This window comes from Nannospalax galili, unplaced genomic scaffold, assembly GCF_000622305.1.
Source record: "Nannospalax galili isolate Female #2095 unplaced genomic scaffold, S.galili_v1.0 scaffold538, whole genome shotgun sequence".
Classification (NCBI taxonomy): domain Eukaryota; kingdom Metazoa; phylum Chordata; class Mammalia; order Rodentia; family Spalacidae; genus Nannospalax; species Nannospalax galili.
The window spans coordinates 4,231,898-4,246,176 of NW_008343842.1; the positions used below are offsets into that span (position 1 = coordinate 4,231,898).

The window sequence follows — 14,279 nt, forward strand, 5'->3', positions numbered from 1 at the left end:
ATCCAAGTAAAGGTGGAAGAGAACAGATTCCAAAAAGCTGTCCTGTCCTGCCCAGCGGCACTGTAGCATGCATGCACAATCACAATAAACTCTTTTCAATTAAAAAAGGAGGCAGGCAAGGGCAGGTGGATCTCTGAGATCCAGGCCAGCCTGATCTACACAGAGTTCAGAGCCAGCTGGGGCTACCGGAGGAGCTGGTCTCTGAAAGAAAAAGAAAATTTTACTAAACAGAGGGTGAAAAGGATTCACTCTATAGCTAACACAGGAATCACACACAGGGACACGGCATGATGGAGATTGAGGGAGCTAGAGGGACACAATAGTTTCATCTCAAAGACTGGAACACATTTTTAACTAAAAGCTGACAATTTTATTTTCACATTTCACAATACAAATGAAAACAGCACTTTTGTGTTCCCCTTCTCCCTTCCAAAACTACACCCTTGCTAGAAAGGGGAGGTGGCTTTCTCATCATGCTGCTAGAAAACACTCAGACACAGCACATGACCTCCTGGTGAAACCGAACACAGATACAAAACTGACAGAGCCCTCTGCTCTTATCTGTCTGGTCGAGTCATGCCAGGCCGGGTGGGCACCATCATGGGGCGAGCAGGAGGCCTCATCATTGGAGGCCCTGGCATCATGGGCATGTGGCCTCCCATGGGTGGCCTCATTCCAGGAGCTGCATAACAGAACAAAAAAAGGGGGAAAGGAAGAAACACCATTTAGAAGAAGACAGGGACATCAATGAAACCTAAAAAGTAGCCCCCCTGAAAAATGCTGGCAGACATATTCACAGAATAAACCTAACAAAGTCATCACATTTGTAAATTACTTCAACATTCTCAAACAAAAAAATTTCTCCCCCAGCTCCCTCACAAGGGGTCAGCTCTTTCCAACAGTGACCTTCACGACGTGACCAGGAATGGTCTAAAGCAGACTGAACTTGGATGACTTGCCAACAGTGGAATTTTATACAGAAGTCTTGGATCCCTTTCATTTTATTCAGTTTCCTACCACAGTCTTCAGGTAGATACAGGCATAATAATAGAAAGCACAATGTCCAATCCCAGCACTCTGGGGGGCAGAGGCAGGAGGATCTCTGTGAGTTCAAGGCCAGCCTGGTCTACATAGTGAGTTCCAGGACAGCTGGGGCTACCAGGGAGACCCTGTCTCAAAAAGACCAAAAAAACAAAAAAACAAAAAAAAAAAAATGCACGATGCCCATCAAATGTTGCCATGATCCAACTTCAGCATATGCTCACTGGTTGGCCCTGGCAGCAGCTCTAGGATCGCCCGGCTCTGGAGGCATCTCTTTGCAGCTGGGTGATTGCTGCCCCCTCAGCTGTGGGATGAACCAGTAACTCCACTGCCCCTCGCATGGAGGACACAGCAGTGGGCATGGCTGGCTCTGCGGCCAAGAGCATTATGGCCCTTCTGCTCCAGTGAGGCCTATGTGGAACCATCAAGAAGACCTGGCCCACTGGCTCAATGCCTTGTATGGTCTGGGTCTGCTGGGCAGTGGCGATGGCTTCCTCACCAGGCTGGCCACAGCCACAAGCCTGTGCCAACATGCCAAGCTGTCACCAAAGCTGCCCAGGCTCTGCACCTGGGCCTCCTGGGGGCCCAGCCACAGCAGCAGTGTCTTCGCCACCACTGCAGCTTGACCCACAGCAGGAGTGGTTGTTCGGGCACGTGGAGGAGGAATTCCCTCCAGCTTCTCCTCTTCCCTCCACGTCCTGGGTGGCAGGTGTGGCCCACCAATAGGCTGCCCCGCCCTGCGGCCAAGCCACGTTCAGCTCTTCCAATGAAGGCAGCCCCTGCCTCGGTGTGAGGGGACCACAGGATGCAGTGGAGTTCCCTGGCTGGCCCAGAACTGGCACAGACCAGGGCAAGAGGGCAGATGGACACACAGCCTGACCATAAACCCTCATGTATTCCCACGCAGGCACCCCACTGCCCACCTGGACCCACAGAGCGGGAGCTTGGCAGGCGCAGCAGGCACTGCAGCCAGTCGTCACCCCAAGGACCGAGCCAGATTCCTGAATGGTCACTGATGGACCAGCCCACCTACTTCTACACCCAGTTCCTTCATTTTCTTTGTGGCCTTAACCTACCCTCTGCATCAAGGGGCCCCCTTCTAATGCGAGTACCAGACCTTGTAGGAACAGACCCCACAGGACAATATGATACAATGGTCCTCGACTATACACTCTGGTTGGGGGATGAGGGTTGCTATTTAATGACTAATATTATTGAATGCTTTAGGAGACAAGTCCAGCCTGGTGTCCTGAGAACCTGTGGTCCAGTAAGCAGAACCTGACAGTAAAGTTTTGCTCCAGAAAAAAAAAAAGGCATGTGTACACCATGATTCAACTTTAGTTAACTACACCCCCACTTGCCCTTAATCCCAATTACTCAATTCTTTATTCCAGCAACCCATCATCAACCCATCATCCATCCATCATCCACCCATTCACCCATCCACCCATCTGTCTTTAGACCAGGTCTTCTTATAGCCCCAGCAGGCCAGGAACTCACTATGTAGACCAGACTGGCCTGCCTCTCCCTCTGGAGGGTGCTAGGATTAAAGGAATGCACCACCACAGATGACTCAATTCTTTCAACATAATCTCACAATCTTACCTTTTTTAGTTTTAAAGACAGAGTTTCATGTAGCCCAGACTGGCCTCAAACTTCCTGTATGCCTAAAAATATCCTTGAACTTCTGGGGTTTGTAGAGTTTTGTTTTTAATATTTTATTATTTTTATGTGTATGAGTGTATTGCCTTGATGTATATAAGTGTACCAGTGTCATATAATACCAGTGGAGGTCAGAAGAAGGCATCAGATTTCCCTGGAACTAGAGTTAGAGATTGTTGTTAGCTGCCATGTGGGTGCTGGGAATTGAACCTGGGTCCTCTATAAGAGCAGCAAGTGCTCTAACCACTGGGCATCTCTCCAGCCCCTTGTTTTTGTTTTTTGTTTCCTTTTTGAGACAGGGTCTCACTGTGTAGCCCTGGCTGGTCTTGAACTGCTGATCTTCCAGCTCTCGCCTTCTGGGACTGTGGCTGTATACCAACACACCGGGTTTATGCAGCTGGGGACTGAACGCAGGGCTTTAGGCATGCAAAGCAAGCACTGTTATCAACTGAGCTACACTCCCATCCCTTGGAAGCTGCCTCTCCTTTTTCATTCCCTGTCATGTGCTCTGTGTTTTCTTAAAGAGGCAGGGTCTGAATGTTGCTCCCGTGGCTTCAAGTCCTGGGCTCAAGCAACCCTCTTCTGAGTATTCCAGGCATGTGCCACCAGGCCTGGCCAGAAGCTTTCAGATGGGGCATTCCCAGACTCATCAAGTCTCTAACTTCACTAAATATTTTAATTTGCGATGCTAATTTAAGAATGTTAAAGGCAGACCATGCATGGTGGTCCATGCCTTTAAAGAACTCAGAGCCCTGGAGACAGAGGCAGGCATTTATTTCATTTTTTATTGCCCTAATTACAATTATTCTGTAACCAATGAAATATGTGAAAAGACAATGGTTTCCATGAAACTTGATAGGTCAGGCTAGTCATCCTTCACAATGCTCAAATGTATAGAATAATCCAAAGGGACTAGAACAGGCTGGGGAGGTTGCCCGATGCCACACTGTTTGCTCAGCATGCTTAAGGCTCTGGGTTAGATTTCCAGGTCAACCCCTCCCCAAAAACAAGAACTGGAACTAGACCTCATTTTAATGTCTGAAACTACTCCAGGAAAATGAAAGTGAAGTCGGTAGATACATTATTATGGTTATAATTTACTGGTATAAGAAAAAATATATGGAGCTCCAATCACAGACTCACAATCAAAGGAAAGGTTACCATGTATGATAAACCTTGCAAATTCAGTGGGGTGCGGCAACACTTGCCTTTAATTCCAGCACAGGCAGAGGCAGGTGGAGCTCTGTGAGTTCAAGGCCAGCCTGGTCTACATAGTAAGTTCCAGGACTGCTGGGGCTACAGGGAGACCCTGTCTCAAAAAGACCAAAATAAATAAATAAATAAATTATACAAAAAAATAAAAATAATATTTAAAAAAAATTTTTTTTAAATGAGGCTGTAACCAATGAAATATATGAAAAGACACCTCAGTGGTCAAGAGCACTGGCTGCTCTTGCAGAGGACCTGGGTTCAGTTCCCAGCACGCACATGGAGGCTAACAACCCTCCATAACTCCAGTTCCAGGGGACCCAATGCCTTCCTCTGATTTCTGAGGGTACTGTGCATACATAGCACATTTACATATGCACACAGGCAAAACACACATACACATAAAACAAAAATAAATTTTTTTCAAATGGCAAATTAGGGACAGCATGATGGTTCAGCCAACAGGGGTGCTCACAGGGAGGCTTGACGGCCTGAGTTTATTCCCAGGTCCCACAGGTGGCAGGAGAATCAACTCTGAAGAGTTGTTCTCTAGTACCCCCAACCCCCACTGCCACAATAAACACACACACAGAGTGGTAGGTGCGTACATACATACACACACACACACACACACACACACACACACTCACACACACTCTAAAATACTTAAAATTTTGTGCCAGGTGTGGTGGTGCACACCTTTAATCCCAGCTCTCGGGAGGCAGAAGCAGGCAGAACTCTGTGAGATCAAGTCCAGCCTGGTCTACATAGTAAATTTCAAGCCAGCCAGGCCTACACAGGGAGTCCCTGACACCCTGTCTCAAAAAACAACAAAAATAAGAAACAAACAAACAAACAAAAAAGCAAATTAGTGTATATCTTAATAAAAATGAAATGGGGCTGGGACACAGTTTGGTGGTAGAGCACTTGCCTAGCATTGGCAAAGCCCTTGGCACAAACCCCAGCCCTGGCAAAAAAGGATTTGTTTTAAAAAAGGGACCATTTGAGGCTAAGGGTGTCCTGCTCCGTAGGGGAACTCGTTAGCATGTACAATGCACTGGGCTCAAACCCTGGCACAAAAAAAAAATATAGAATGTTTAAGATTTTTCTCTTTCCAAAAACAAAGGGGAAAAAGCTGGGCATGGTGACACACAACTTTAATTCCAATACTCAGGAGGCAGAGGCAGGTGGATCTCTGAGATAGAGGCCAGCCTGGTCTTCATAGAGAGTTCCAGGCCAGCTGGGGCTACAGGGAAACCCCAACTTTAAAAAAACAAAAGATTCTGCCAGGTGTGGTGATGCACCGCCTTCAATCCCAGCACTCGGGAGGAAGAGGCTGGTGGATCTCTGTGAGTTCAAGGCCAGCCTGGTCTACATAATGAGTTCCAGGCCAGCTGGAGCTACAGGGAGACCCTGTCTCAAAAGGACAAAAAAAAGATTTTCTGCTTCCTAAATTAAAACACTACCACCACCCTACTAGGCCTATGGCTTTTTAATTATACCAATTAGGTCTAGTTAATCTACGAGATCAAATCTCCCATAGGAAGCAGTTTGGCACCAAATCGGAACAGAAAATGTAACTCCACCCCAAAAGTGCAACAAGCTCATCTACCTTCCCATCATCAGAAATGGCCCAAAGTCAGAATGAGGCACAGAAAGAAGGGAGGGGCAAGAAGGCGGGAGCAGTCTCACCCTGCTTTCAGAGAAGGCTCACCGTATTATACACCAAACCCTTCTCTTCCTTTTATCCTTAAAGACTGACCAAATTAAATCTATTACAATACTTGTAATAATAAATCTCAACAGCTAATTAACAATTCCACTTAAGGACATCTAAACTCAACTTCTGCCTCCCAAGGCTCAGGGACCACTGCAGAAGAAGGGGTGGAAAGAGTGTAAGAGCCAGAGGTGGTGGATGACCACAAGCAAAGTTTTCCAGACAGTTGGCCAGTTATTCATAAGAACTCACAGCAATGGTGACAGCATGCACACGTCCCACTAAGTCCAAGGCAGACAAAATCCCAGCACAGACATGGGGAAGAGAGTAAGAAGCTCCAACTGTACCTGAGGAACTACTGGCAACCAAAGGCTGCTGGGAAGAGGGGACTCAGTTAAGGCTGAGACTCTTAGAAGGCTGACCAGGCTCCAGTGGATGACCCCACACTGAAGGGCATTTGGGGACAAACTAGACTCTACAGGCCTTTATATATATATATATATATATATATATATATATATATATATACATGTTAATACATATATACATATGTTATGTATGTTAGAGTACAGAAATTTGGTGGGGAGCTAGTAAGGGAGGGTAGAAATATGATCAAAATGTATGAAATTCACAAAAATTCAGTAAGTTGTTTAAATCTTAGCAAATAAATAATTTACTGTAAATAACAGTAAAACAGAAAAAAAATTGAACTTAACTGGTGAACTAAAACTTATTGGTACATACTAAAAGGAAAGACGTTTCAACTTACCAGGTCCCACAGGCATCATCCCAGGAGGAGGGGGGCCCATCATTGGCATCATGGGAGGGCCTCCCATGTGGGGTGCTGGCATCATACCAGGGCGAGGAGGACCCGCTAAAAGACAAGAGAGGCTGTGGTTAAAACGGACTACAGCTGATACTTTCTCTTCTCAATTAGACTAACAGAACCTTACAAACTAGTTAAACTCTAATTAAATCACCTGCCACAACATTTCACTGTGGGACTACAAGCTGTAAGAAGCCTGGCTGGACAAAAATGCAAAAGGAAGTTGGATGCCCCAGGTTTGAGGAAAACACTCTGGGGCTGGAGAGCAGCTGAGTGGCCAAGATGTACTTAGCAAGGCCCTGGGTTCAATCCCCAGGACATTCACCTCTAGGAAAAACAAACCATGAATTCTTCCTGTCTTTCTGTCCTGAGATAGGGACTCACTACTTAGAAGATCTAGGCCAGCCTAGGATACATGGTGAGTTCCAGGCAAGCCTGGGCTATAGAGTAAGACCCTGCTTCAAAAAATAAGCTGGGCATGGTGATGCACTCCTTTAATCCCAGCACTTGGGAGGCAGAGGCAGGAGGATCTCAGTGAGTTCAAGACCAGCGTGGTCTACATAGTGAGTTCTAGGCCAACTGGGGCTACAGGGAGACCCTGTCTCAAAAAAAGACAAGAAAAAAAAAACACACAAGGTGGACAGCTGCAAGGCTGACCTCTGACTTCACATACACGTGCACTTGTACACACATACACAAGGAAATTATACCATCAAAGTCATTTTCTATCAGTATTTATGTCTTCAGTCAACAAGTATTTGGAAGCCAGCTATGCAACAATCTAATAATAAAGGATAATCTGACCAGTTCCACACCTTCACACAAAAACTACAAACTTACGGAGACTGGGGGGAGGTGGGATCATGGCCCCTGCAGGAGGAGGAGCAGAGAAGGGAGCTGGAGGTATCTTTCCTTGTTGAAATGCAGCCGCTTAAGATGAGAATAAGAAAGTAAAAAACAGTAAGAATGTAACAACTCATTCACAAAAATAACCACCTTCTTTCTTTTAGATCTTTAATAAGTATAATTACTTCACACTAACAAGTCATCTAAAGTTACTACATTGTGGTGTGGCAGTTTTTAAATCACTTTGACATATTTACCTATTAGAATTGCAATTCATTGCCAGGCATGGTGGCCCACACCTTTAGCTCCAGCCAGCCTGGCTGACATGGCCAGTTCCAGGCCAGCTGGGGCTACCAGGAAGCTGTTAAGAGCACTAGCTGCTCTTCCAGAGGACCCCAGGAGCTCAATGGCCAGTCAGCCAAGCAGAAATGGAGAGCTTCAGGTTCAGGACAGAGCCTGTAGCCTGTCTCAAGGGAATAAGGCTCAGTGCTAGAGCAGGACACTAGCCTCTGCATGTGTGTATACTGGCAACTCTACATGCATGTACACATATACACAGACACAGATACACACAAACAAAATTAAAACACGAAACAGCCTGGGCATGATGGCTCATGTCTACAATCTCAGCACTTGGAAGGCTCACATAGTAGGATTGAGTTCAAGGCCATCCTCAGTTACCTAGCAAATTGGAGGCCAGCCTGTGCTACATGAGGCTAAGTATAATGAATTTTCAGGAAAGGCCATGTTTCAAATACACCCCATGATGTAAAGTAAAAATGCAGTCTTCTGTCAGGACCCCGGACCTAACACACAAAACGTTCCTAATTAGCAAAAGGAAAGGAGTATGGCAGATCCCATGGGGTCCAAATACATTTACAGTTTTTCACATCAGTTAAGCTTTATGGATTAGCTCTCCTCATCAGGGCTACAAATAAGAAACTCAAAATGAAGCCTCCAGATAGCTGGAGAAGCCCACAACCCTCCCAGCTTTCCCTATTATGAACAGAAAACGCTTCCCAAAACTGTAGATCACTAGAAGGGCAGGTCCCAGAACTCTGCAAATCTTGTTGCCATAAACAGAAACCTAGGCAACTCCATTCTTCTCTACCTCAATCCCAGCCTAACTAGCATCTGACTGCTTCCTCTGATGCTCTACTTCAATAATTGACATTAATGTTGTCCTATAATCCTGGGAAACCAGTGGCCTTCAGTCCTTTCACCATGAGCAAATGCCCCTATCTATCATGCAGAATGAGGTGCTGCTGTGGAAACAAAGACAGGGCTGCAGAGGGGGCGCTAGCACACAGAACAACAGAGCCCGAGGCATACTTGTCTTGTCAATCAGGCTCTGGGCCTGCTCCTCCATCCACTTCTGGTAGTAGTCCTTCACATTCTCCTTGTGCTTCCTGCCACTGCAGTGTGTCTTCCTCACAGACGGCTGTGAAGGAAGAGGTCTCATCAGGCACAGAACAAAACTCGAGAGTAGGAAGCTTATAATGCTTTGCCTTTCCGTGGATCGCTGGGCTGAGATGCTAAAGTAACACTTATAAACACCGCTCTGGATTGATTACCTAAACCAGGGGCAGCCAACTATGGCCCAAGAGCCTACCACTTGTTCTTGAGAACTGGAACAGACACAGACTCTTTGCCCCATTTTTCTCCCCGGGCAGTCCTAAGAATGAAACTCAGCTCATGCATGCTAGGTGTGTGCCCTACCACTGGGCTACACCCTCAGCCCTAATAGATACATTGACTGTCTATGACTTCGCTCTATAATGGCAGAGTTTAACATTATAAAGACTAAGTCTACAAATCTAAAGTATTTACAATCTGGCACTTCGAGAAAAGTTTCCTAACATAAGACGACCCTGTCTCAAAGACTGGATGGGAGGGATGGACGGAGGACTCTGATTTGAATCACAGTGCCATTTTAATGCCCTTGATGTTTTTTCATGGCAAAAGAGAAGCTTCAAATAGAAGCCTTACTTTACTAAGGCGATAATGAGAATACTTTACTTAAAGCTGGGTATGGTAGCATATGCTTTCAGTGCTACAAGCAGAGGTGGGTAGATCTCTGTGAGTGCTGGGTCAGCCTCATCTACATAATGAAACCTAGTCACAAAAACAAAAAATTTAAATGAGGATGTATCTAGAGTACAAACTCTACAAATCATCTAGAATTGGTCTCTAGTCTACTAGTTCTTTTGTCCTTTGGCAGTTTTATTCAGCTATAAGTGATACACAATAAACCCCACGTACAATCTTTCTTTATATATGAATGTACTACCCATGTACATAAGTGTACCTGTGTCTTGCAGTGCCCACAGATGTCAAAAGAGGGTGTCAGATACCCTGGAACTAGAGTTAAGGACAGTTGTTAGCTGCTATGTAGGTGCTGGAAATTGAACCTGGGTCCTCTGCAAGAGTAGCCAGTGCTCTTAACCGCTGAGCCATCCCTCCAGTCCCTTAAGCTTTTTTTTTTTGGTCTTTTTGAGACAGGGTCTCCCTGTAGCCCCAGCTGGCCTGGAATTTATGTAGACCAGGCCAGCCTTGAACTCACAGAGATCTGCCTGCCTCTGCCTCCCAAGTGCTGGGACTACAATTTTTAAAGTTAACATTTAATGAACACAGGCAGACACCATGCTATATACTTTATAAGCACTGTTTATAAATATCATATATGTGGCTGGGCATGATGGCACACACCTATAATCCCAGCACCAGGGCATCAGAGGCAGGGAGACCCTGTCTCAAAAAAGCCAAAAATAAATAAACAAATTTTTAAAAATCACTTACATATAGTACAGTGGAATATTACTTAAAAATAACAAGTCACTAACACATGTAACGTGGATGAATGGCCAAAACATTCTGAGGAAAAGATGACACATAAATAACAGATGTAAAATTCCACTCACAGAAACATTTAAAACCATAATACCAATTTCTGTTGTGCTGGAGAGTTTGGTTTGGCTTTTGAAGCAGGGTCTCCCAGTAGCTTCAAACTCACAGCAGTATTCCTGTGTCCCTGTCAAGTGCTGGGATAGCAGTTGACCACTCAGCTGCATCCTACTTGAAAATTTCTTAGAGATCCACCTGCCTCTGCCTCTCAAGTGCTGGGATTAAAAGCATGTGCCACCACCCTTGGCCTCCCTTTGACAATTTTAAATAAAGTGATAACAGAGAAACCACTAACTAGGCATTTCCAGTTACTATTTAAGGTCATCAACAATTAATTAGGTTCTTGCAGAAACTGCAAAGGAGAGCTACAATTTTTCAGTCTGGTCAGACTGACCTCGAACTTGTAATTTGGTGTCTCTTACCAAGAGTTAAAAGCCAGGTGTGGCTTTCAGTCCTAGTACTCCAGAAGCAGAGGCAGGCAGATCACTATGAGAGTCTGGCCTGGTCTACATAGCAAGTGTGGGTCTGGGAGACACTGTCTCAAAAAAAACAAAACAAAACAAAAAGCCAAGTGTGGGGTGCACACCTTTAATCCCAGCACTCGGGAGGCAGAGGCAGGTGGAGCTCCGTGAGTTCGAGGCCAGCCTGGTCTACATAGTGAGTTCCCAGCCAGCTGGAGCTACAGGGAGACCCTGTCTCAAAAAAAAACTCTTCTAGAATTGGATTGGGTAGGATTCCCTTCCAGGTCTATACCATATTTTTCTCAGATATGGAGACAGTCACTCCGATTCAAGTTCTTCCTCAGTAAAGTGGAGTTGAACACTAAGTAAAATGATCCATGTAAAACATCTGAAACACAGCCTGTTTCAGATCAATGCATTTCTTTCCATTTAACAAAACATCTGACTAATATGACATAATTAGAGTCATAGGGGCACAGTCCTGGTTTAGGGGTGAAGGGGGCTGTTTGCTTTATTTCAGCAAGACCTCCATGTGCACCTCAGACTGGTCTGAAATTCACCATCTTTATGGCTTAAGTTTCCCAAACACTGTGATTACAGGACGTGCCACCACACTGGGCTAGTTTTGTCTTCTGTTAAATGTTATCATCTTCAAACTTGCCAAAGCTTTAGTCTTGATCTCCAGGAAAAAAAAAAAAAAAGCACTGCTTGCAAATACCTTCAAATTTAAAAAACCCTCACAAGAAGGGAAGAAAAAAAAAATACACGTTCCCAATTATTTTCTCCAAACGACAGACGTAAAACTTAAGCAGGCTATATACCTGCACCTATAAAAATAAAAAATCTTATTGCATACAAGGCTTTTTAAACTACGTAAAGATGCGCCACTTACGGAGTCATGGGTAAGGTAGGTATCGCAGTAGTCACAATAAAACCTGAAAAAGGAGAACACGCCGACCGTTAACCTGTGCAGCGACACCAGCCCTGCCCTTCGCCCGGCGGCCACAGCTCCCGGCGGCTCCGCTGGACTCCCTCGGTCTCGGGGCCGGAGTGCCCGCTTCGCACCCCGCCCCGCGAGGCGCTCCCCTCCCCCTCGTAGCTCCGAGAAGCAGCGGCCACCGCCCGCACCGCTACCCGATAACCCCACGAACCCGCCAGGTTTCGGGCCCACACTCACTTGGGCATGTTGCTCCGCAGGCCGTTGACTACTAGGTTACACGCCGCCGGGAAACAGCGTCATAGCCTGCGCCCGGCGCAGTTATGACGAAAGAAGCAGCGCGACGACTTCAGCGGCGCATTCTCCCGGAGGGGGCGGGTCTTTTGCTTCTCGGCTCCAGACTAGTGAAGGGTGGGGCCGGAAATGTGCGATGGGTCCCTACGAGGCTCAGTCCGCGATCACGCACTCTTTGTTTGGTTAGATTTTTTTTTTTAAATAGTTTATTATTTATCTACTTAGCTATCTTGTTATTTATCTACTTATCTATTTATTTATTGATTGATCTTTCTGAGACAGCGTCTCCCTATAGCCCCACCTGGCCTGGAATTCACTATGTAGACCAGGCTGGCCTTGAACTCACAGAGATCCACACTGAAGGCGTGTGCCAGCCACTACACCGGCTTTATTATTTTTATTTTATGTATATGAGTGTATTGTCTGCATGTATGTAAGACACCATGTCATGCAATCCCCGTGGAGGTCGAAAGAGAGCATCGAATCCCCTGGAACTGGAGTTACGGAAAGTTGTTAGCTACCATGTGGGTGCTGGGAATTGAACCCAGGTCCTCTGCAACAGCAGTCAGTACTCAACCACTGAGCCATCTCTCCACCCCTATTATTTACCCTTGATCGTTGAATAAGCTTTCAGAAATGTGAGATTTGATTCTTTGCAGAAATGTTCCAAAAAGTAGATAATAGTGTGTGCTTCGCACTGGTATAAATACTGAGAAACAGCAGAATACAAACAGATAAAAATCCTTATTCTCACAGACTTGACTAGAAGTAAGGTAAAACATCAAATCACTATGCAGTAGCTGTCCCAAAGTACTACTGTGGTACAATGAAGCTGGGAAAGGGTGCTGCTCAACTTTAAAGATGGAGGGAGAGCCTGGGACTGGAGAGATGATGGCTCAGCAGTTAAGAGCACTAGCTACTCTTACAGAGGGCCCAGGTTCGAATCCCAGCACCCACATGACAGCTAAGAACCATCTGTAACTCCAGTTCCAGGGGAATTTGATGCCTTCTTCGGACCTCCGCTGACATTGCACAACACAGGTGCACTTATATACGTGCAGGCTATACAATCATACACAAAATTTAAAAATAAAGATGGAGAGCCGGATATGGTAGGTAGCACTCACCTTTAATCCCAGTCCTCCAGAAGCTGAGGCAAGATCTCTTTAGAGTTGGAGGCCGATATGATCTACATAGTGAGTTCCAGGCCAGTCAGGGCTAAATAAATAAATAAGTAAATAAGACAAAGAAAACTTAGGAGACAACTGAGAAATAATATTTCTTCAAGGAATAAAGCCAAGTGGAAGCTGCTTTTTATAGCATCTTTTTTGAATATACTTAACTCAAGAAGGTAATAGAGTTCCCAGTTTCAAGCCTCATCTCACAGCTTCCTAACTGAGTTACTCTTACCTAGTCTCAATTCCTTCATCTAAAATGTACAGGTAATAATTCTTACTTGTTGGGCTTAAGGAAGAATCAAATGTAAAAGGGTTTGTATGAGCTGGGCGTGATGGCGCACACCTTTAATCCCAGTACTCCGGAGGCAGAGGCAGGCGGATCTCTGTGAGTTCAAGGCCAGCCTGGTCTACATAGTTGAGTTCCAGGACAGCTGGGGCTACAGGGAGACCTTGTCTCAAAAAGACTGGAAAAAAAAAAGGTTTGTATGATGTTTAGTGCAATGTCTATACATACTTAGGCTACCACAAATGATAGTTGTTACATGGAAGGAGTCTGATAGAAGTACTTTGCCCACAGAGAGGCTTTTTCTCTCAAACTTCAAACTGGCCTTCTAAGTTGAACTTCAGGAAGTGAGAAAGGAGTATCCAAACCTTGGAGGAGTTTCCTGTCAAAGTACAGAAAAGCTATTGGTCACTGGTCATACGTAACCCAGTTTGCAAAGCCCAATTCAAAGGTGATGCCAGGTTAAGGTAGAAATTTCCACCGTCACCACCAGAGGACTTGGGTTCTCAATTCCTTATTAACCTATACCTTCCCTATTCTTCCCCAAAGCTAAAACTACACAATGTAGTGCCTGGTGTGGTGACCCAAGGCAACAATCCAAGCACTCAGGAGGCAGAGGCAGGAGGATTGCCCCAACTTCAAACCCAGTTTGGTCTACATAGCAAGTTCCAGTCCAGCCAAAGCTACATCATGAGATCCTGTCTCAAAAAAGCCAAAATAAATTATAAAGCACAATAAATAATACTCAATTATTCATTGTCTGTTCAGTAACCATCACTTAGCATCTACTTGGTGTTCAAGTTCTGTGTTGGTCAATGACAGCAGGAAAATTAATATAACTTTTTTAAATTTTTTTTTTTATTTTATGTGTATGAGTATATTGCCTGACTGTGAGTGCACCTGTGTCATGCAGTGCCTTGG

At 45.3% G+C, this 14,279-nt stretch overlaps 1 protein-coding gene across 1 annotated transcript; it reads right to left on the reverse strand.

Annotated features, from left to right (window-relative positions):
* Positions 1-347: 347 nt before the first annotated feature.
* Snrpc (small nuclear ribonucleoprotein polypeptide C) lies at positions 348-11,987 on the reverse strand. The gene is made up of 6 exons (XM_008840121.3): positions 11,844-11,987; positions 11,559-11,601; positions 8,634-8,742; positions 7,296-7,385; positions 6,399-6,503; positions 348-682 (listed from the first exon to the last, which is right to left on the reverse strand). The coding sequence occupies exons 1-6, from the start codon at positions 11,849-11,851 to the stop codon at positions 558-560; spliced, it is 480 nt and encodes a 159-aa protein (XP_008838343.1). The 5' UTR covers positions 11,852-11,987; the 3' UTR covers positions 348-557.
* Positions 11,988-14,279: the final 2,292 nt, after the last annotated feature.

Excerpts from the sequence above, each read along its gene's own strand:
- Snrpc (XM_008840121.3), bottom strand. Across the intron at positions 7,386-8,633 it reads GAGCCTGATTGACAAGACAA|CGGCTGCATTTCAACAAGGA; the intron begins GTATGCCTCGGG and ends TCTCATCTTAAG. Across the intron at positions 6,504-7,295 it reads CCCACCTCCCCCCAGTCTCC|CGGGTCCTCCTCGCCCTGGT; the intron begins GTAAGTTTGTAG and ends CTTGTCTTTTAG.